The sequence below is a fragment of the Ailuropoda melanoleuca genome, chromosome 19, assembly GCF_002007445.2.
Source record: "Ailuropoda melanoleuca isolate Jingjing chromosome 19, ASM200744v2, whole genome shotgun sequence".
NCBI classification, from domain to species: Eukaryota; Metazoa; Chordata; class Mammalia; order Carnivora; family Ursidae; genus Ailuropoda; species Ailuropoda melanoleuca.
This window is the reverse complement of record NC_048236.1, coordinates 7,555,469-7,578,266: the sequence shown is the minus strand read 5'-3', so window position 1 is coordinate 7,578,266 and position 22,798 is coordinate 7,555,469. Positions and strand designations below refer to the sequence as shown.

Here is a 22,798-nt window from a genome sequence, read left to right as displayed (position 1 = left end):
ATCTCTAAATGAAATTCTCTAACTTCTAAATAATCAAAACCCTCCTTGGTCTGGCTTCAGTATGCCTTTCTAGACTAAGAAGCTCTTTCAATTCACTAATTATGCAGGGTGACAAATGTTGACAAGTATTAAAATCAGAGAGACATTTCTCCCATGGGTTCACAGAGAGAGGGCACTATAATTAATGAACAACAATGGACAATGTTCTTTTAGTAAACAATGATGAATTTCAGAAGGACCTTTCTTTTATGAAACAAAGATAGTTTTAAAGGCCACAAAGCAGAATGAAGAAATTCTCATAGATGCAGAAAATATATTTTACAGGTTTTTGAATTATATTAGAAAGTCAAAATGACAACCATTAATTCTGAGAGCTACAAGATCAGAGTGTCATAATCTGACCAATTATAAATTCTCCATGATTCATATGTGTTCTAGAATTGGAAGGTAAAGGTTTATAATTCCTCTGGCTGAACTGTTATCAACAACAGACTCACTAACTGAAATCTTTGTCAAGGAATATAATTAATTATACTCATTTCAGTTTTAGGATCTCAAGTTTCTTCGGGGCACTGAAGTGTCCGTCAGCACACAACAAGCACCTAAAATATTTTATTAACATTAATCAGACAATGAAAGCATAACACTGTCCTGAGACCTTTCTTATAAATAAATAAAATAGATGATCTCTGCTTTTATAAGGTAACATAGCACTTACAGTACAATGGGGGACGTTTGTTAATGAGGAAGGAAATTTTTTTAAAGCACTTGTGATCCAACGCTAGTAATTATTTTTCAGATGATAGGCTTTCTCTTCAGAGATGCCTCTCTTATCTGTTTCTCTAGTTGTGCCCCTATCAATGCAAATCATTTTATATTTTGTAATATTTATTTTCCTCATATCAAAATTTAAAACAGTAAAACAAAAACAAAAAGCAAACATCTTTTCCTGTAAACCTAATTATGATTTATCTTTCCTGTATAATGCTGAAATTCGTCTCTCCTATTTCTCCCATTTCTTCTTGCAATTATAATGATTTGCAATTTATTATTTTAATGAATAAATGTTTACCTGCTGTTGAGAGTTCAGTTTGTATAAAGTCAGTGTTTCCGTCTTCATAAATGGTGAGTTTATTCTTCAAACCTACTTCCCTAATTAGTCCTTAGTGGAAAGAGGAAGGAGAGAAAAAAACCAAAAAAGTGCCCACACCTGTAGATAGGGAGGAGTTTATGGTGTCAGGTGAAAATTATCTGCATATAGCATGAGTACTTTCACTGAATCTCTTCCTTTCTCTCAGATTTAGATTTATGGTGTAAAAAACGGTGAATACCAATCTTGATTTAAAGATGGACATTTTCTAGACCCCAAACCCACTATCTGTTAAGACCTCATGAAAGAGAATAAAAAGGAATGGGACAACGTGAATGGGGTACAATAAGAAAATGACAGAGAGGTACTGACCTCTTGTATATTTTCATCTTTTTTTTTTTTTAAAGATTTTATTTACTTACTTGAGAGGGAGAGGAAGCAAGACACAGAGAAAGAGCATGAGCAGGGGGCAGAGGCAGAAGGAGAAGCAGACTCCCCACTGGCCGGGGAGCCTGATGCAGGGGTTGATCCCAGGACCCTGAGATCACAATCCGAGCTGAAGGCAGTTGCTTAACCTACTGAGCCACCCAGGCGCCCCATATTTCCATCTATTTTGAAGAAAATGATTTTGCTACCCTAAACTTCCAAAGCTGACAAAGGGTAATCTCTAAAGAGTATACTTGTGGAATTGACAGTATTTTTGATAATTTTAATTCTCTTACCCTATTTTTTTAAATGAAAAGTCAGAGTTTACTTGCTTCCCTCAAATGGCAGCAGTTTCAAGCAACATGTAAACACGTCCACGGGCATCTTGGCCCACAACACAATGCCTGAGCTTTGGGATAACAAACAGTATGTCTATTTCAATGGCATGTGAAGAGTGCTTCAATTTGAATGTGGTCACATGGGAGGGTCTTGTTTATCATCTTTATGTTTCCAAAAGTCAAGATCAAGTGAAGGGGAAAGTCAGGGCATTTTTTTTTTCTTTTTAAGATTTTATTTATTTGTCAGAGAGAGAGAGAGGGAGAGAGAACAGCAGGGAGAGCAACAGGATGGATGTGGACTTGATCCCAGGACCCTGGGAATATGACCTGAGCTGAAGGCAGACTCTTAACCAACTGAGCCACCCGGGTGTCCCTTCGTCTTCTTCCTCTTCTTCTCCACCTTCTTCTTCTTCTCCTTCTTCTGTTTCTTCAAGGTTTATTCATTTATTTTTAGAGAGAGAGAGAGAGAGAGAGAGACAGAACGGAGGGGAGGGGCAGAGGGAGAGAGAGAGAATCTCAAGCAGACTCCCTGCTGACCGCGGAGCCCCCAGCTGGGCTTGAACTCATGACCCTGTGATTGTGACCTGAGTTGAAATCAAGAGTCAAATGCTTAACTGAGTCACCCAGGTGTCTCTGGGGCATTCTTTACTTGAAGATGTTTGTTTAAGTAACACAATGGGTAGCTGATAGCTGAAAGTGACTGGAGAAATTTTATTAGATGACAATTACTGGATGTCAAAAGCAGACTTTTTTTTTAATCTGGGTATATCGATAACTTTTTAAAAAATGTATTTATTTGGGGGGGGTGGGGGGGGAAGGGGCATGGTGAAAGAGAGATTCTCGAAGCAGACCACCCGCTAGGCATGAGCCCAAGGTAGGATTTAGTACCAAAGAAATACATTCAGTGGCAGTAGCTCTTAAGAAAGGCTAGTTAGAATACAGAAATGGCTCAGTTACTTTATACATGTGAAAGCCCAAATGGGAAATCTGAATTTCTCTATGCTCTTGTTTTCCTTCTTTCCTCTTCCTTCCTCAAAGCTGAGTATTTCTGACAATAAATGAAACATGAGAGGATTTAGAAGACTTGTGTTTGGCAACTAAGCCAACCTGAATGATTTACATACTAAGTTTGACAGGCACACCTGCATTTAGTTTTGGTTGAGAATGCCACGAAATTCTATCCAACCAAATAAAATAAATCCCTTAATTTAAGGTTCCAGTTCAGGCGTCTAATATTGAAGCAAAACCAGTTTGTTAAACATATGCCCAACTCAAAGTTGGGGAAAATGGAAGGGCTCCTAAAAAATTAGAATTTTAAATGACTAAGTGCACTAAGTTCTGCCGCATATCTGTATAGGATACCCATTCGCCTCCCAAATCACAATTGACCTTCCTTCTTTTACAGTATGTATTTATACTTTATGTCTTCCTTTCCAAAATATGTGTATCTTACACTTGAACGTTTGTGGCAAGTGGCACTCTCCATTTGTTGTGGAAAGTAGTTGTACTGTATGGGGCATGACTTGTGCATGTGAGAACTTAGGTGGGTGAAGATACTACGTAGGAGGACAATCCTCTGAATTACTGGGATCACGTGCAGTTGAATTTTAATTTTATTTGGGTCTGTAATTAACTCTTAAATTCTTTACAAAGGGTATACCAAAATTTAGCCCTTAAAGATACTATTGTGTATATTTTGGATTGCCTGCTATCTGCCAGAAGACACAGTAGATTTTTCAAAATCAGATCATATACTTTTCAAAGCTGTCAGAGGGTAATAGGAGCAGTTCATGCATGGTGATAATATCACGCAGCAAAAGTAGTGAGTAAAACAACTGTTGAGTGGATGTTCTGAGAGAAACAGCTGACTTTCATTTAACTCCTCCCTCCCCAACAAAAGCTGTTATAAACGTGATGAATGATAAACATCAATGGGTTGGGAGCTCTACTCGTCACTGTAAAAACAAGAAGTTCTAAGTTTCCAAGTGAGGGGTTTTGTAGAGATTTTGTACTATCTTTTAGTTGCTCGGCCTGGCATATAGCAGGCAGTCCAAAGCACACAAAAATGTTTCCTTTAAATGCTGTATTACAGGTTTCCTTTCTTGAAGACTTTTCCTCTAAAATCCATTAATGTTCTCCTTAACTATTATTTCCTCAGAGGATATTGCTTTTGACCCTTTCACTAAGCTCCCCAGGGTTCCACATGATAATGGGGTCTCCCTCACTGCAATGAGCTTTACACTGAATCTGTTTCACTAAAGCTGTGTTCTGGCGGTTTCTGCCTGGAGGGTATCAACGGAATTATGGTACCTTCTACACCACAACTGACAAGATATTCTAGGCTAGAAGGAAAAATAATTAGAAATTGCAGTTTTTTAATTTTATGAATAAGTGAAAGCAAACCAGACAATATACTGTAGTGACTAGAAAAGATTTTTAATATATTTAAGTGGTAATTTATTCACATGTATATACTTATTATTGTTTCAGTATTTCTTTTCCTTTAGTGCCCACGGTCCTTGGTCACGGCACTTTGAAGAATGAAGAGGAAGACCAGACGAAGAGTGGTGGGCAGCAAAGCAGTGTTTATTGAGTGATAGTACAAAGCTCCCAAAGAGGGAGGGGACCCCAGAGGGTTGCATTGGAGTTTCTAAGTCTAGGGGGTTTTATGAGCTCTTTTGTGGAACTATCTTCAGCAACCAGGATGTCCTTAGGGGTGCTAATCAGGGCTTTTGATCACGACGTGCTGATGGTCTTTTGGGGCAGACATGTGGGGATTTACGTCTTAACTGCCCCAGCTTGTGATAGTGACAAATGCTTTGTGGTTAATTGTTTCATTTTAGGACATTTTGCAGAAGTCATTTCTGCAAAGCCTGCAAAACTAAATGCTGGTGCAGTCTTGTCTAAGCTGCAAAACAAGCTGTTAGTACTGTTTTGTCTTAGCTGTCCCGACTCCATGTTTTTTTGCTGGGGACCTTGGCCCAGACTGCTCAACTGTCCAACTAACTCCTAACATTCCCCCATCTGAAGAAGTGACTCTAACTGCCGTCAGGGAAAGCGCGCAATGACCCATCTGTTTCTTGCCGGTCGGAGACGCTGTTGAAAACCAGCAGTCAGGGTTCTGTCCCCATAGGTCTGTGTAAGGGTTCCCAGTAGAAGCAGGTAGGTTTTTATCTGCATGACTGGACCCTCCATAGTGCCTCCAGGAGGCAGCTGTGAGCCAGTGACTCCCCCTGGTTGACGGGAGACCTTGAATATTATGGGGGTGTGTATGTTAAGATTCTGTTCCAAAGTTAATTTGGTAGTCTTGGGGATTAAAAGGGCAGCGGCCACCACTGCCTGGGTTAGGACACCCAAGGCCATTCCCTTTCTTTTTGTCACATACAAGTTGTTAGCCCTCCTGGTAAGAAGACTTAAAGCTGGGGCACTGGCCAAGGCCCCCTTAAGGTTTTTAAAACCTTTTTTTGACTCTGGGTTTCACATTAATAGGTCGGTACCAGTTGTCTGAGTGTCCTTGATAAAGAGGGTGTGCTATTGCTCCATACCCTGGTATCCACAAGCGACAGTCCCCAGTTATGCCCCCAAAGCCCTTTAATTGTTTTAGGGTTTTAGGTACAGGGTAGGAGGTAATAGGCATAACTCTATCTTCTCCCAGTCTCCTTGTCCCCTCTGTGAAGACCAAGCCCAGATACTTGAGGGATGTTTTGCATAATTGTGCCTTGGGCTGAGAAACCTTATATCCTCTTGTATCCAGAAAGTTGAGAAGTTTTTGGGTGCCAGTTTGAACTCTTTGCTCAGAGGAAGCACATAATAGAAGATTGTCCACCTACTGTTTTCCACTGAAAAGTTTTCCACTGAAAAATCTGAGAGATCTTGACACAGGACTTGTCCAAATAAATGGGGACTATCTCGAAACCCCTGGGGTAAAACTGTCCATGTTAATTGGGTGGTCGGATTAGTGGGGTCCTCAAATGTAAACAGAAACTGAGAATCTGAATGAAGCGGAATGCAAAAGCAGGCATCTTTTAAGTCTAAAACTGTCTGAGGGGATTTGAGCCAGTAGGGTGTAAGGGTTTGGAACCACAGTATGAATTGGGACTGTAGCCTCATTAATAATGTGGAGGTCTTGAAACAATCTCCATTCCCCATTAGGTTTCTTTCTTTCTTTTGTTTAAAGATTTTATTTATTTGAGAAAAAGCATGAACAGGGGGGAGGGGCAGAGGGAGAAGCAGACTCCCCGCTGAGGGGGGGAGCCCAATGCGGGGCTAGATCCCAGGACTCTGGGATCATGACCTGAGCCGGAAGCAGACCCTCAACTGACTGAGCCACCCAGGTGCCCCCCCATTAGGTTTCTGTACCCCAGAATTGGGGTGTAACATGGGCTGTTGCATTGTTTTAAGAGCCCCTCCTGCTTTAGATTATTTATGATTTTTAATAGGCCATCCCTGGCTTCTGGCTTTAGACGGTATTGTTTCCGACAAGGGAAAGTTGTGGGGTGTATGTGGACAGACACTGCAGTTAAGGCCCGATCCACCTCTCCCCGAGTTGCCCAGACCTGAGGATAAATGTCGGCTTCTATTAAGGGGAGGCAATTGCTAGTCTCTCAAGGGGCTATGAACATGAGAGTTCCCAGATTGGACACCTCTACCTAGAGGAAGTGTGGGGTTCTCAGGCATTATTAAGAAGGAGTGAGAAAATCAGATCTCCCCAAATGCATCCCAGCGGGTGAGAAAAAAATTTGGTTACAGGCTGTCCAGTGACACCCTTAATAATGCTGTGGTTAGACAGTTGGTCTGGGGTGGAGAGTAGAACACGAAATGTGTCTCCAATATCAAAAAGGAAATTGTCTGGCTTTTCTTCTATCTCCAGAATTACCCTAGGCTCTGGCTTCCCAATGGCAAGCTGTTCTGGGGGAGACACCTTGAAGAGCCCTGGGCCGCATCATCCCTGTCGGGGGTGCTGGTTGTCCAAGCCCTTGCAGGTTGAGATCCCCAAGAGCGTTCAGATTCCCAGTGTCCTCCTCCACATGTAGGACAGGGTTTGCAGGGCTTTGACTTTTGCCTTTGAGGGCATTCTTGCTTCCAGTAACCTGGGTGGCCACGGAGGTGGCATTTGGTATCAGAGCTTTGAGGGGCCAAGTTGGTAACCGTATATAAGGCCACAACTAGGGCCTTGGACTTCTTAGTCTTTCTTGTTCCTTACTCTCCTCTTGGTCCTGGTTGTAAAAGACCCGCTTAGCCACTCATAAGAACTCTTCTAGGGTCTGCTCTGGGCCAACAGCCAACTTTTTTCAAGTATCTGGGGTTGACTGGTTCACAGGTTTGTCTTTGAGAATGATCTTGGCCTGGGTAGATAGCTGTATTTAATGAGAGCCTCTCTCACCTCTTTAAGAAGGCTATTGGGTTCTCCTCTTGAGTTTGGGTGACAGTAGGCAACTTGGCATAACTCAGGGGCTTAACCTTTGACCTTTTTAATCCCTCTAGGATGTAAGCCTGGAAGTGACCATGGTACCCATTTCTGAGGGGATCATTAGGGTCCCAATTGGGGTCTTGAGGAGGGACAGCTTGGGCTCTAGTAGGGAATTAGAAGCCACCCAAGGGCTCTGGTAATAACCTGGTAATGAAGTTGCTGTTTGTCCCCATACTTTTCAGGACCCCCCGTTTCTCAGCCTCAGAGAGGGTTTGATTTAACAAGAGCATTACATCCTTCCGTGTTAATTCATTTTGCAGAAGTCATTTCTACAAAGGCTGCAAACCAAAATGCGAGTGCAAAATAGGATGTTAGTACTGTTTTGTCTTAGCTGTCCTGATTCCATGTTTTCTTGTTGGGGACCCTGGCCCTGACTACCTAATTGTCCAACTAACTCCTAATATTACTACAATGAGAAAAGGTTTAGAGAAAGGGTTTTTTTGATTTTTCTTTTAAGGGATTAAATGTGCTTACGTTCCTTTTAAATAAAAGTATGTTTTGATGACAGTGGAAAATATTCATCTAGTCAATAATCCAACCAAAGAAATAAAATGTTCATGCTACACCCAAAGGTAGACACCTGGCAAATCTTACGTCACAAAAAGTCTAGAGGGCTATGTAAAAGAATAAAAGCATTTGGGGATTTCTCAAGTTCCAGATGACCACACAGAAAGTACAAGTCATGAACTAAAGAATAATCGTTGCAAACAGTTATGTTTTTATGTACTAGGCACTATACACACTTTACATATATTACATTACAGTATCACAGTTCCTCTGCACTAACCAATAAATGAGCTCTATTCAGCCATTGTAAGTCATTAGATTGCAGCTCAGGCAAACAACCAGAGACACAGCAACCAAAATGTGAGTTCCTAGATTTGGCAACTACTATAAACAGTTTTTAGGACTACATTAGATGCTATTAGATCTACAGAGGCTAATTTTAAGTGTATGTTGGAAATAAATCCCAAAGAAGACTCAGCCTCTGCAGTATCATCATAGGCTAACAGTTTTACAAACTCATAAACATTAAATTAAGACAGAACAGTCTAAAAAAAACTCTTTAAGAGGTATCCAGTCTCTTATAGGCTTCTTCGATGAAAGTTAACATATTCTTCATCTGGGATGAATTATGGAGCACATGCAAGTCCTTCAGAAGAGCATTATGGTTTGGAATTAATGTCAAAATTTCTTTCTGTGGGTATAATTGTACAATTAGTTTAAAATTTTTAAAAACTGAGATATAATTGACATATAACACCCTATTATCTTCAGGTATACAACACAATGATGTGATATTTGTGTATACTGCAAAATGACCACCACAATAAACTAGTTAACATCTAGCACCATATATAGTTACAAAGTCTTCTTGTGATGTGAACTTTTAAGATTTACTCTCTTAACAACTTTGAAATAGACAAGACAGTGTTACTAACTACAGTCACTGTGTTCTACATTACAGACCCATAACTGATTTTACAACTGCAAGTTTGTACCTTTTGACCACGTTGACCCATATAAATAGTTTTTAAGCATTTATTATGAGAAATGTCAAAGGTATGTTATTTAGAGAGAATGGTACAATAAACCTCAGATACCCATCACCCAACTTCAGTAATCATCAACTCATTCCTGTTCTTTCAAATTTGTATTATTCTGTTTTACCTCTGTTCAGTCCCTTTCCTTTCACCCTAAATGGGTTACAGATAGGAGTATTTTTTTTTTTTTAAAGATTTTATTTATTTATTCGACAGAGATAGAGACAGCCAGCGAGAGAGGGAACACAAGCAGGGGGAGTGGGAGAGGAAGAAGCAGGCTCATAGCGGAAGAGCCTGATGTGGGGCTCGATCCCAGAATGCCGGGATCACGCCCTGGGCCAAAGGCAGACGCTTAACCGCTGTGCCACCCAGGCGCCCCATACAGATAGGAGTATTTTAAATTATTTTTGAGAAACTTGAAGACTTTCTACCACTATAAACATTTACACTATAATAGCTATTGGGAACCTGTGAAAACAGATACCAGTATACAGTCTGCTACAAATAACACAACATTATTTCAAGAAGAGTTATAGCCCATTGTTAGAAGCATAAACTCAACTACTGGAATTTACTTCCAGAAGTCAATCCTGCAGTTACAACCACACAAATATCTAAAGATATATATACAAGGGTATACTGAGCATTATATGTAACTGCAAAAGATCATTTATTTACCAGTAATTCACGAACTATAGTATGGTATTTCATACAATGGAATGTTATACAGTTATTGACAAGAATGAGAGATCTACATGAAAGATACTCACAAAGAAAGACGCTCAAACTATCCTGTCAAGTGAGAAAAATAATGTTGCCTAAAAACTTATATCATGGATTTCATTTGTTTTAAAAAAGGAAAAGGATGTTATGGTTTTATATATGCAATTCATGACTGATGATATAGTTGGTACAGCAAACTGGCATTTACCTGAAGTGTGGGTGCTTTGAGACTCTTCTGAGAAAGTTCTGGAAGACAGAGTACCCCACTACTATCTATTTGAAACATCTAAAGTAGAAAAAGAAAGCTAGAGATTATTTCAAAAGGCTGATTACTGTCTTCTTACATCCAAGGGTTGTCCTGCTGAGAGACAAGCATTAAAACCTCAGCCAGACTCTGGGGTGCGCTGTTAACCACTTACCTGCTTTACTTTCTCTTCCTCTGCTTCCACCTCACTCGTCAGAACTTGCACTTTGTTCCTTAGGCTCTGAATATTCCCAGTCATTGACTCTAGGGTCTCTACTATTTTATCTATTTCTTCCTGAGTCAGAAAGAGAAAGTTAGTATTTTAAATTAAATATATTATTAAATGAAACCCAAATAGGTATTAATATACATATACATATTTTTTAAATACCACACATACTGAAACATTTTTGGAAGAAACTGGTAAATTTGTTTTCTTTTGAAAAACAGACTTCCGAGAAACTAATTTACCAATATAATAATTCATTATAAGGAAATTTAATTTCCATGAACAAGGAGCTACACCCATGTACAAGAATATTTCCTCAAAAACTCAGCAAAACTGCTATAATCAGATGTCCCGGAAGACCCATATGTATGTAGCAGAGTCCAAGGACTGATGCCCCAAACATCTCTTGTGCTCTGCTTATCCATCTCTACCCCACCACACACCCCTGGCAACCACTCATCTTTTTATTCTCTAGTTCTGTCTTTTCTAGCATTTCATATAGTTGCAATCATATGGTATGGAGCCTTTCAGTTTGTCTTCTTCCACTTATGATTAAAATATGCACTCAAGGTTCCTCCACGTCTCTTTAGGGCCTGATAGCTCATTTCTTTTTCGTGGTGAATAATATCCCATTGAATGATCTAGCACATTTATTTATCCATTCACCTAATGAAGGACATCTTGGTATTCCAACTTTTGGCAATTATGAATAGAGCTGCCACAAACATCCATGTGCAATATACCAAGAAGCACGATTGCTGTATCGTGTGGTAAGAGTAGGCTTCATTTCGTAAGACACTGCCAAACTGTACTCTAAACTGGTTGTACCATTTAGCATTCCCACCAGCTGTGAGAGTTCTTGTTGCTCCACATTCTCGTCTGCATTTGCTGTTGTGCATGTTCTAGATTTTGGCCATTCTAGTAAGTGCGTGTTAAGTCTCCTTTCACCTATAGTTTTCCAATCCGATTTTTTTGGTTCTTTCCAATTGATCTGTACAGGAAATTTGTAGAGAATTTGTGGGTTAGGTTTGACCTGTTCCTTAGTCCTGAATTTCCTGTGACTTGGTTTTTGGATTTAGAGAGTGCTGTCCAATACAAATGTGTGTTACCACATGTATTAGTTTACTGTGTCTGCCAAAACAAACTGCCACATACTTGGTGTCTGAAAACAGAAATTAATTCTCTCACAGTTCTGGAGAGATGTCCAAAGCAAGGTGTTGGCAGGGCAGTGCTCCCTCTGAAGTCTCTGAGGGAGAATCCTCTCTTGCCTCTTCCAGCTTCTGATGGCTGTCAGAATTCCTGGTGGCTGCTCACTCCAATTTCTGCATTTTTCACACAGCCTTTTCCTCCATGTCTCCTTCTCTTACTAAGGACATTTTTGTCTCTTTACGGACACTAGTCTCTGTATTTAGGACCCACCCAAGATAATCCAGGACGATCTCATCTCGAGATCCTTAATTATATCTGGGATGACTCTCTTTCCAAATAAGGGCACATTTGCAGGTTCTAGGGCTAGGACTTGGGCATATCATTTTTGGGGCCACCATTCAACCCACTACAGAGAGAATTAATAACAACAATGAATAAAGAAAACAGTTAATATAATAAGGACTAAAAATTTCCATTGTAGTTAAAAAAATTATTTTTTTCCATTGCTTTGGTTATCTTCTTTGGGTATTCCTACCACACCTATGCCATATCTTCTACACTGAGCTTTTACTTTGTCACTTTTTCTCAACTTTAAAAAAATGTTTCTTTTTGATTCTTAAAATTTTCTCCTTTATTTTACTATTTAAGCATTTCTCTGTTGTATTTGCTTTAATTCACCTTCTAATTTAGTCTGCATATCTGAAAAGTTTTTTTCTTTTACTTCTAATTTTTTTCCTGAATTCTGCAGCTTCAGTTTTTAGTATTTCTAATACCAATTTATGATTTTTTCCTTACTCTCTACTGTTTTTTCTGAATTTCTTTCAGTTTGCTTAAGAATTTGGTTAGTGTTCATCTGTTTTGTGAACACATGTTTTTGGCATGCTTCTGTTATCTGTGGATTGCTATTTTTTTGTCCTTATTTTTCAGCTATAAGATGAATAAGGTGTGATGATCTAATGTGAAAAACAAGGTGATTATAACTGGTAATACTATATGGTATACTTAAAATTTGTTGAAAGAGAACTTAAATGTTCTTAACACACACAAAATAAAAAGTAAATAATGTGAGGTGATGGATGTGTTAATTTACCAGATGAGGGAATCCTTCACAATGTGTACCTATATCAAATCACTACAATGTACACTTTGAATATCTTATAATTATAGCCCAATAAAGCTGAAATTAAAAAAAAAATGTCAATGACATCCAGCTGTTCATTACATGGTGGAATTAGTGTGAGTGCTGAAAATATACTCTTGGAAAGTAGTAATGGGGATAAAAATTCAGTATATCTCACACTAGGAAGAAGGTGACTTTCTACTTATAATATATGTAATTTATTAACTTATAAATTATAATATATGTAATAAATTTATAATATATGTAATTAATTATAATAATATAAATTTGTTGCTCGGAGTTTAATCTACACAGTACTATTCTCAATCATATGGAAAAACTGGAATAAATTGTGGTTTTTGAATTATTAGAAATCCTTGGGGATGCATTCCTTGCATAAACTACTACCAACCCTGTATTTTTAAATTGCTAATAAAGACCTAAGGACCATTATCTACAAACTACTTTGAAATGGCTAAGGGATATATAGTTTAATCTACTTTAGTTTTAATAACTACTTAATAAGCCCTGTTAGTTTGTTTCTCTTAACTGTTCAAGTATCCACTAATTAAAAGCCTGAAGTTAGTCATGATACCTAATGTTATCTCCCATTATTTTCTACAAGATAATGATCGAGAATCAGAATCTGCAGTTGGACTAAGGTCTGCATCATAACTTAAAGCAGTTTGTCTAAGGTTCAGCTAAGAATATGTCTCTTTTTCACATTTGTATAATGAGATCATATAGCACAGACCTCTTTAAGTTGTTTTGAGAATTAAGGGATATAGCTACAGGTGCCTAGAGCAGTGCCTCAACACAGAAAGCCCTCGTTACATGTTAGCCATATGATAATAGCAACAATAATGATGAGCATGCTCTTCTTGTCAACATGTTTTGGAATTCTTTAGCATTTAGTGATGAGTTCCTATTATTTGATAATCAAAAATAGTTTAGTTAAAGTCAGGTGAAATAAAAAACAGAACTGCTACCTAATCACTAATATATTAGAAATACTTTTAACTTTCGAGGCTCAAAGTTTAGGCAAAGCTTTTATGCTGACCAAAAAAAAAAAAAAAAAAAATAGAAGAAGAAGAATTTAATGAAAGCCCTGTTCTAAAATTTAGTATTTATTATTCAGAGAATATCATGATAATTAAAAACATTTCTTACTCTATTTCCCTTTCTCCTAAATCTCAAATTACGGACTCCCTGTTCAAATTTCATACCTGCAATAACGCCAGACCTTCTTCATTATCTCTGTGCTGTGCCTTTTCCATTTTCAGTAGACTTGACACGTTAGTTAAATCTTTCAGCTTTTTGGGAGGGACTTTAAGGGTTTCACACAGTTGTAGCAATCTTAGGAACGAAATAAAAATGTAATTATGTTTACTTTTTTAGTACCGTTATTTTTGTTTTTGTTTTGTTGTGTTTGAAATACTGCTGCCATCTTTTTTCTGTCCTCATATTCCCAAGGGCTATTATATTCTTTTATTAACAGTAGCTAACATTAGCAGTCACAAACCCATAAAAAGCTGTGATACATTATCTTTTAGCCTTTTGATGTATTAGGATAAGTTGTCTCATTAAAGGAAAGATTTCTATTTTACACACATCAATTTAATATATATATTTATACAATTTCATTTTTATACAATTTCATTTATATACATTTTAAAATAAAACTTTCCTTGTATCTTCTGAATGTGTTTCTTAGACTAGCATAGCACATAATTTTATCATTTATTGTAAATAGCTGGGTAAGAGATGAAACAGTACTCTGTAAGTCATAATTATGACGCTGGACTCTGTATTTCAGTTGTCTTAGACAATGTGACCAATGAAAAGAATCTATCAGTTTTAAAGATAAGTGAGTCCCATAGAGTTTAAGGCAAATAAAATGTTAAGATTAAAGTGCTTTGTTTAAAAGTACAATCAACATGTCTATGACCCAGCAATTGCACTACTAGGTATTTACCCTAAAGATACAAATGTAGTGATCTGAAGGGACACGTGCACCCCAATGTTTATAGCAGCAATGTCCACAATAGCCAAACTATGGAAAGAGCCCAGATGTCCATCGACAGATGAATGGATAAAGAAGATGTGGTATATATATCCAATGGAATTTATGCAGCCATCAAAAAAAAATATGAAATCTTGTCATTTGCAAAGACATGGATAGAACTAGAGGGTATTATGCTAAGCAAAGTAAGTCAATCAGAGAAAGGCAATTATCATATGATCTCACTGATATGCGGGATTTAAGAAATAAGGCAGAGGATCATAGGGGAGGAGAGGAAAAAATGAAACAAGATGAAACCAAGTTAAACCATAAGAGACTCTTAATCTTAGAAAACAAACTGAGGGTTACTGGAGGGGAGGGGGTGGAGGATAGGGTGGCTGGGTGATGGACACTGGGGAGGGTATGTGTTGTGGTGAGTGTTGGGTGTTGTGTAAGACTGACGAATCACAGACTTGTACCCCTGAAATAAATAATACATTATATGTTAATTAAAACAAAAAGAAAAAAAAACTGCATACTAGACAAACTAAAAAAAAAGGACAATCAACATGAATACTGAGCAATATTAAAGTTAAGAAATCCTCTCTAAATACATAAAAAAGAAGAAAAATAAAAACAAAAAGAAAAAAATTAAAAACAGAAAAGTTAACAAAACATAACAAGATTACGAAATCTTCCTTCGAACTGGGTTGATTAGATCATCAATGGAAACTAACCTATTAGTACCTTCGCTGGTAGCAGGGAGCAATACAGCTTTCCTAAAAGCTTGGATTCTTGGATTCCAGGAGGAAGAGATCAAGGAGAAAAATCTAATTTGGTTGCTTCTTCCTAATAGCAGCATTTTGGGGTTCTCAAAAACCCTACTATTTAAAATTTGCAGGCATAAATAGTGGAAACCAAAACTCATCTTCCTAGGATCTTACTCAAAATATTACTTTTTATAAAGAAAAAAGTAGGCCATATAAAACTGCACCAATCATAATTTTCATTAAACTGTTGGGATAAACTTCAGTTATCCAATCATTAGGAAAGATATCACATTTAGGAAAGATATCACATTTAAGAACAAAAACCTGTGAGGCACCTGGGTGGCTCAGTTGGTTAAGCACCCGACTCTGGATTTTGGTTTCAGCTCATGATCTCAGGGTCATGGGATCAAGCCCCCACGTGAGGCTCTGCACTCAGCATGGAGTCTGCTTGGGTTTCTCTCCCTCTGCCCTACCCCTGCTCACTCTTGATCTCTCTCTAAAATAAATCTTAAAAAAAAAAGATTAAAAATCTGTGTGTATAAGTATTCCTAAGAGGGATAAATTCGTGATTTCTTAACTAAAATAAAGATTCATTTATGAACGATTTCTTCTAAAAGTTTATTAAGTTAATCCTTTGAAAGGGTCACTCACTATTCTACATGTTCTTAATAGTGGTTAGATTTGAAGGATTCTTAAAAAATCTTATTAAAATAAAAGTGTAACATCAATACACCCTACTATGTCAATAACACTTATCATCATTTATAACATTCTTCTATAGGGCAGACTTTCCCAAAGTATGTTCCTCTAAAAACTGTAGTGGCTAACCCATTTTGTTTGACTAGCAACCCTGTTTTGTCTGATCACGGAGACAGGCATATGACCCAGTCTATAACAATCCTAACAGTTCTTGCCACAAAATCAGTCTGAAGATAGGTGCAGTGCCTAATTTGGGCCAATCGGAGCCCAGATAATAATAATAATAATAATAATAATAATAATAATTAATAATAATAATAATAAATTCTAGATTCCCAGAATTTTCTAACTGAAGCTAAGAGTACACAAATTCTCTTTCTCCTCTTCACAATGATGAAGATATAAACAGGGAGCTGTCTATGTCTACAGTTCTAAGGTAGTGAGGACTACTAGTCTAAAACATTGAAGCCAACATGTAGCCAGAGGCAAAGATGAGACTAATATATGAAATAAAGAGTTCTTGTGGTAAATACCAATTTCGAAGATGCCAGGATAAACGAAATGAAAAATATTTGTTCAATGTAGAACTTTTATGTTAACATACCCAAACATAATTCACTATATATCTCTTTTACTCACAGAGTATCTTTAAGAACAAGTATTCCAAATGTACTTTGAAAAATGCTGCTACAGGAAAGTGTAATCAGAGATCCAATTAGAATCAATTTGCTATGGCATTACTCTGCTTGATATATCAGTAAAAGGAAAAGCATCTTGAATACTGTTACTTTGGAAACCAAAAGATTGAGTTGTGAAAGCAAAATTGAGACAACAGGCAGTCTTTGAAATACGTATCTCCATGGCTGCTACGTGATAAAGAGGAAGCTTAAACACTGAACAGAATCTGACGACCAAGGGTGATCACTGTGAAGAGCAGTTACTATGTACTAAATTATTCTCATTTACACACCAAATATGACGTATTTGTTCTCTATCAAAAGGCAATAAATAGCTACACTTTTATTATTATGTATTAGCTTATATACTGGCTTTGGCACACTCCCTCCCTTTTAATATTAGACTATCATTCCTTTAAGAAGGTTGTAGGCCTGCTTCTAGCAGTCCTTCAATCTCTTCAACCTCTCTACAGACTCCCACCCCCATCTACCCTTTCTGTTTTGCTACTATTGTTGAAATTATACTTAAAGTAAGAAAATTTTTGCTCAGACTTCCTAAGAAGTTTACTAGCTCCAACTTACTAGACTAGAAACTAGTCTAGACTAGACTAGAAACTAGTAAACGAGACTAGACTAGAAACTAGTCTACTAGTTTCAGGCAAGCCTGAAACTAAGATGTAGAACATTTTTCTATGAAAAGAAAAAGTTGAGTGCCTGGATGGCTCAGTTGGTTAAGCGGCTTTGCCTTTGGCTCAGGTCATGATCTCAGGGTCCTGGGATCCACTCAGTGGGGAGTCTGCTTATCCCTCTCCCGCTGCCTCTTCCCCCGCTCATGCTCTCTTTCTCTCAAATAAATAAATAAATAAAATATTTTTAAAAAGAAAAGAAAAAGTTGTGCGAATAGTAGTCACTGAAAATCATTGGCAGTGGTGTGACTTTAAGAGCATTTGAAAAGAAACTTCCATTTGTGACTTGCCACAAGATGAAGAGCAGTAGTGCCCTGGAAAATTACACTTGTTGCTTATGAAAATAAGCAATATAATACAATACAATATCTGAAAGTGAAAACATAGCAATGGAATAAATCTCAGATAAGAATGGTAAACCATTAACTTCAAATTGCTCAAAATGAAGTTGGAGTTAAAATTGACAAAGTATTTTTTCAAATCCCAATACAAAAAAATGAACTGTAGAAGTAGGCATTTTGTGATTTTCAGGTTCTTTTTTTTAATAAACTCTCTTAACTTAGTTCATAACTGCATGCAGCAACAGTTTAGAATATATATTTCCAAGTCATTCACCTTCTTAAAACAACAATAAAAAAAAACAAAAAAACAAAAAACCCAAAATGAAAGAAAAACCTTTATATCCCACAAATGCCTGTTCTGGTAACATAGGAACAGGTTAGACTTTTACTAATTATATTTTAAAAATGTTCAATTGCTAAAACTAAAAATATAGTTCTATTGCATAACTATATTACCTTTTCTTCAGATAGTTAAGATGATACTGAACTCGTTCATTTTCTCTAATATTGTTACTCAGAATTGCTCTAGAAAAGAAAAAAAAAGGTGGAATAAATATTAGTTTGAAACACAACTAATATAACGCATTTACTTTTTTATTGGGAAAGCCTCTGGGATTTTGTCATTATGTATAATACTTGTGGGTTCCAGGTAGACATTCTTTAGGTTATGTCAAGGAAGCATCCTTACATTCCTGTTCTTTAAAGAGTTTTATATTTTTTGTTTTGTTCTTAAATAAGGAATTGGTATTGAATTCAGCAAAATGGTTTAGAACAGATACTAAAATATCGTATTATGTTTTCCTAATTTAATCTGTTATGTTGTTTTGACAGCTTTCCTAAAGTAATCTTTAGGTTCCCAAATTAAATTCTATTTGTTTATTGTTAATTATTCTTTAGATATACATTTGGATCCTATTTCTAGTTTAGGAATTCTACATCTATATTATAAGTGAAAGAGGTTTAACAGTTTTCTGGTTGTGTGTTTGTATGTGCATTCTATTTTTTCGGGATTTAATATCAGGATTATAATTTAATATATATATATTAATATTTATATTAATACATATTTAATATATATAAAATAGTTTGCCACTATTTTTTTTTGTTTCCTACATTTATTGAAATACGATTTTAAACAAAGGTACAATCAAAGTTCTTCTTATTACATTCTATTATTGTAATTGTAATTAGATGAGCTCAGTTTCTTGATGGCAGAATCCTGTCTTATTTTCTTTGTATCCCCACCATGGTAGCTTTCACATAAAGTGTCAATTGAAACTTAATTTCTCCTTAAAGTATCCCTAGTGATAGAACAAGTTTAAAGGTTATAGATAGCAGGTCATGCCACATCGACTTCATTTTTCTTTCACTGATGGAATTCTAAGCTTCTGAAGTTAACAGACTTCCTGCTTAAGGCTAACAGCATCAAAAGACATTACATATATATTCTTCTGAAAAACACTCTATCACCATAAAATAATGACATTTAAAAGGAAATGTTTCTAAGGAAATATGTTTCTATTGGAAATATATAAGTAGAAATCAAGGGCGAAATGGAAAAATTTCATACTTACATTATTATGGAGTCCATCATAGTTTGCAAATGCTCTCTGCTACTCTCTGAAAGAGGATGCCAGGTTTTTCTCCTGTTGGATGCTATCTTAATCTGTTTTAGATTAGTATGCTCTGTTTGTCCTGTTACTGGTGAAAGAAGAGACTCTGGTCAATCTTGAAGTTTTATGTTTTTACTTAAAAAGCGATTCAAGTCTAATAGAAGTATGAGAACCAAAATATTATAAAACTGTATAAACTGTTTAATTTCCTTTTTGTGCAGACATAATATGCCAGGTGTTGAATAAGATTATGCTGTCTACTATTATGTTAACTAAAATACTATTAGTTGATACTGTAGATACAAACTCAAGGCAATTCTAAATGAAGAAGCAGGCTACAATTATTTGGATTCAATATAAAAGTATGGTTCCCAAATTAAAGAACTTCATTGAGAAGACTAGAAAGTTATTTCTACCAAATGTTGAATCGCAATTGGAACAAAATATTCAGGGTCTACTCGGTTATTGGTACTGTTTTACTTATAAGGAACAAACAAAGGAGATACACTATTGGCTCATATGAAGATTAGTTTTGGAGAGAAGGGAGACTAAATAATTATAATTACAGGTATGCAAAGCATTACAAAAGGAAAAGTGCACTGTGGAAGTATAAAACCAGGGGACCTAGCATGGTTTTGGCGAGGAGAGAGAGGGAATTCTTAGATGAAGTGATGCCTAAGGAAAGATGACCACTCCAAACTAATTTACTACAAACCAAATTAGACAGTAGCCCCAAACTAATCTATGCAATGGTGGTAGGACAGAAGCATATCTGTTTTAAAGAGAAATCAGTAGGCGTGTCTATATATCATAGATCAGTAATAATTCAGTTTGTGGAACACTTTGATTTTCTCTAGTTCTATCAATTTAGAACCTTATACAATATTTTGCTAGAGGCGGTAAGTAAAATTTCAGCTGACCAAAATTACTAATACTACGTATGCATGCAAAAATGAGAATGCAGCTGTTTATTACTATTTTTTGCTTTTTTTAAAAAAAGATTTATTTATTTGAGAGAGAGAGAACACGCATGGGTGGGGAGGGAAGAGGAGAGGGAGAGAGAGGGGAGTCCCAAGCACACTCCTCACTGAACTCAAAGCTTGACATGGGGCTTGATCTCACAACCTTGAGATCATGACCTGAGCCGAAACCAAGAGTCAAACTTTCAACTGACTACACCACTCAGGAGCCCCCACTATCTTTTGCTTTTGTACAACTCATAAACAAGATGCTGGGAATTTTTTCATGAATACAGACAGCTTGAGACAGACAAACTAAATAAGATATAGAAAATAAATACCTTCAGAAGGCAGATGCTTTGGATTTTTATTTTTTGCTGTGTTTCTAACCTGGAGAGAAAAACACATGCACACATAATTAAACATCAGATAAAAAGACACTGCTTTTACAATATATTTGTCATGTATGTTGAAGAGTATCCATATATCTTCTGGCTAGGCAGAAAAAGTACATTGTCACTTCTGTAGAGAAAGGTTGTGTATTTATCACAGGCAGAGGATATATTAAAGCAATTCCTGGACAATGGTGATAATGTATAACAGAATTCCATATAGTGTCAAATAATTTTTTTTAACATTTATTTTTATTTATTTTAGAGAGAGTAAGAGAGAGAGCTCGCAAATGGGGTTGGGGCAGAGAGAGAGAGAATCTTTCACGCAGACTCCCCGCTGAGCGCAGAGCCCTACTCAGGTCTGGATCCCATGACCCAGGAGATAATGACTTGAGCCAAACCCAAGAGTGGAATGCTTAACCGACTAAGCCACCCAGGCACCCAGTGTCAAAGAATATATTAAAGAAATCATTAGTCATTTTGCCTATGATAGTGTTACATACTTTATCTGCAAAAGACATAGGCATTGCCTAGTATAGGATAAATCAAAACAAAATTTTTTATATTTTAAATATTCTTTTGTAAGAGAGGGGAAAAATTATTGTAGAAAGAAGCTAATACCTCCCAGAGAAGGTAATTTTTCTCTGTTAATAAAAATCTCTTCCACCAGCTGACAGATTTTAAGTAAAGTGTACACACTTTAATCCTAGTCTTCACATTCAAACACCTTAGCATGCCCCATCACCCCCGCCTCAACAAAGAATTCTCCGATCAGTATCTTTAGAAATTGAAATAAACAATTTTCATCTGAGAATTTTTACAAATTATGTTGCAACAGCTCCCACATAATGATACGAATTATTATAATTTGTATTCAAACTGACCTTTAGTCTTCACATACTCCTTTACATAGAACAAATGACATTTTTAATCAAAAAGTTCTGAATGATAAACTCGATATTTTCATTACCTTTTTCTCTGGTAACTCCACTTCCTCATCATCAATTTTTCTTTTTGGGTTTCTTTTTAACTGTTGAGACCTTTTCTTGGAAGCACTTGCTTTGTTAGACATCTTGATCTAAACAGAACAATTACAACGGTGCTTCAAAAAATCTGTGAAAATAAAAAGGAGACAAAAATAAGCTTAAGCTTGCAGAATATTTTGTTAAAAAGAACTAGCTATAGGGGCGTCTGGGTGGCACAGCGGTTAAGCATCTGCCTTCGGCTCAGGGCGTGATCCCGGTGTAACGGGATCGAGCCCCACATCAGGCTCTTCTGCTATGAGCCTGCTTCTTCCTCTCCCACTCCCTCTGCTTGTGTTCCCTCTCTCGCTGGCTGTCTCTATCTCTGTCAAATAAATAAATTAAAAAAAATCTTTAAAAAAAAAAAAAAAAAAGAACTAGCTATAGGGACGCCTTGGTGGCTCAGCCCATTAAGCGGCTGCCTTCAGCTCAGGTCACAATCCTAGGGTCCTGAGATCAAGTCCTGCATCGGGCTCCTTGCTAGACGGGGAGCCTGCTTCTTCCTCTGTCTGCCACTCCCCCTGCTTGTGCTCTCTCTCGCTCTCTCTCTGATTTAAAAAAAAAAAAAAAAAAAGAACTACCTATAAATGTTCCAAATTTGCTTTAAAAAATCATAATGAAAGTTTTAGGATAGCAATGTTTTTAAAACATTTAAACATATTTTAAAACAAATAACATTGATTATTATTAAGGTAAGTGTATCAAATTCAGTTTCATTCCTAGAAATTTCTTACATTTTTATGGCTTTAAAAAATCACAACAAAGTGCTTTTGCATCTCTTACTTTATACTCCCCCATATGATAACATTATCTCCATGTTTAGACCCAAGAAAATATAAATATAAAGTGTTAAATTGTTTTACCTCTCGTCACAGATAATATTAATTTGAAGAGTAATACTCAGGTCTTCTTATTTTAAGCCTAATGGATTTCTCATTTGACTTATGCCAAAGATGAAAGGAGATATTCTTTAGGATCCATACTATGAATCTATGCTGTGGAAATTCAAGTGGAAAAGTCACTCATAAGGATTTAAGCTACAACTCTGCCTGGGCTATTTGCATTTTAAAAAAGCACAGAAGTTTACTGATTATTCTGTCCTTCCACAAATTACAAAACAGGCACAGGACTGTGGATGATGTCAATGACTCCTTTTTCCTATCTAATAGTCCTTTATCAACAAACTCATTACTGATAAAAGGAACAGAGGAATAGGATGTTTATTCTTGCATTAGACCATAAGGAGTAGATCGCTTAGAAGTTAGGTACAGTATACATGGAGGTGTGTGTGTGTGTGTGTGTGT

At 36.7% G+C, this 22,798-nt stretch overlaps 1 protein-coding gene across 5 annotated transcripts in view; it reads right to left on the bottom strand.

The window, feature by feature from the left end:
- Positions 1-6,311: 6,311 nt before the first annotated feature.
- CENPQ (centromere protein Q) overlaps positions 6,312-22,798 on the bottom strand; it is a 23,175-nt gene continuing 6,688 nt past the window's right edge. For 2 of the 5 annotated variants that reach the window (XM_034647949.1, XM_034647950.1), the window contains exons 2-10: positions 22,358-22,489; positions 21,443-21,585; positions 20,422-20,470; positions 19,083-19,209; positions 17,965-18,033; positions 13,560-13,689; positions 10,011-10,130; positions 9,800-9,877; positions 6,317-8,522 (exon numbers count right to left, since the gene is read on the bottom strand). In XM_034647949.1, coding sequence (XP_034503840.1) covers positions 8,391-8,522; positions 9,800-9,877; positions 10,011-10,130; positions 13,560-13,689; positions 17,965-18,033; positions 19,083-19,209; positions 20,422-20,470; positions 21,443-21,544 — 807 coding nt within the window. In that variant the 5' untranslated portion in view covers positions 21,545-21,585; positions 22,358-22,489 and the 3' untranslated portion in view covers positions 6,317-8,390. Of the gene's footprint in view, positions 8,523-9,799; positions 9,878-10,010; positions 10,131-13,559; positions 13,690-17,964; positions 18,034-19,082; positions 19,210-20,421; positions 20,471-21,442; positions 21,586-22,357; positions 22,490-22,798 lie in introns of all 5 variants that reach the window. The other 3 variants (XM_034647948.1, XM_034647947.1, XM_034647951.1) reach the window with 2 other exon arrangements.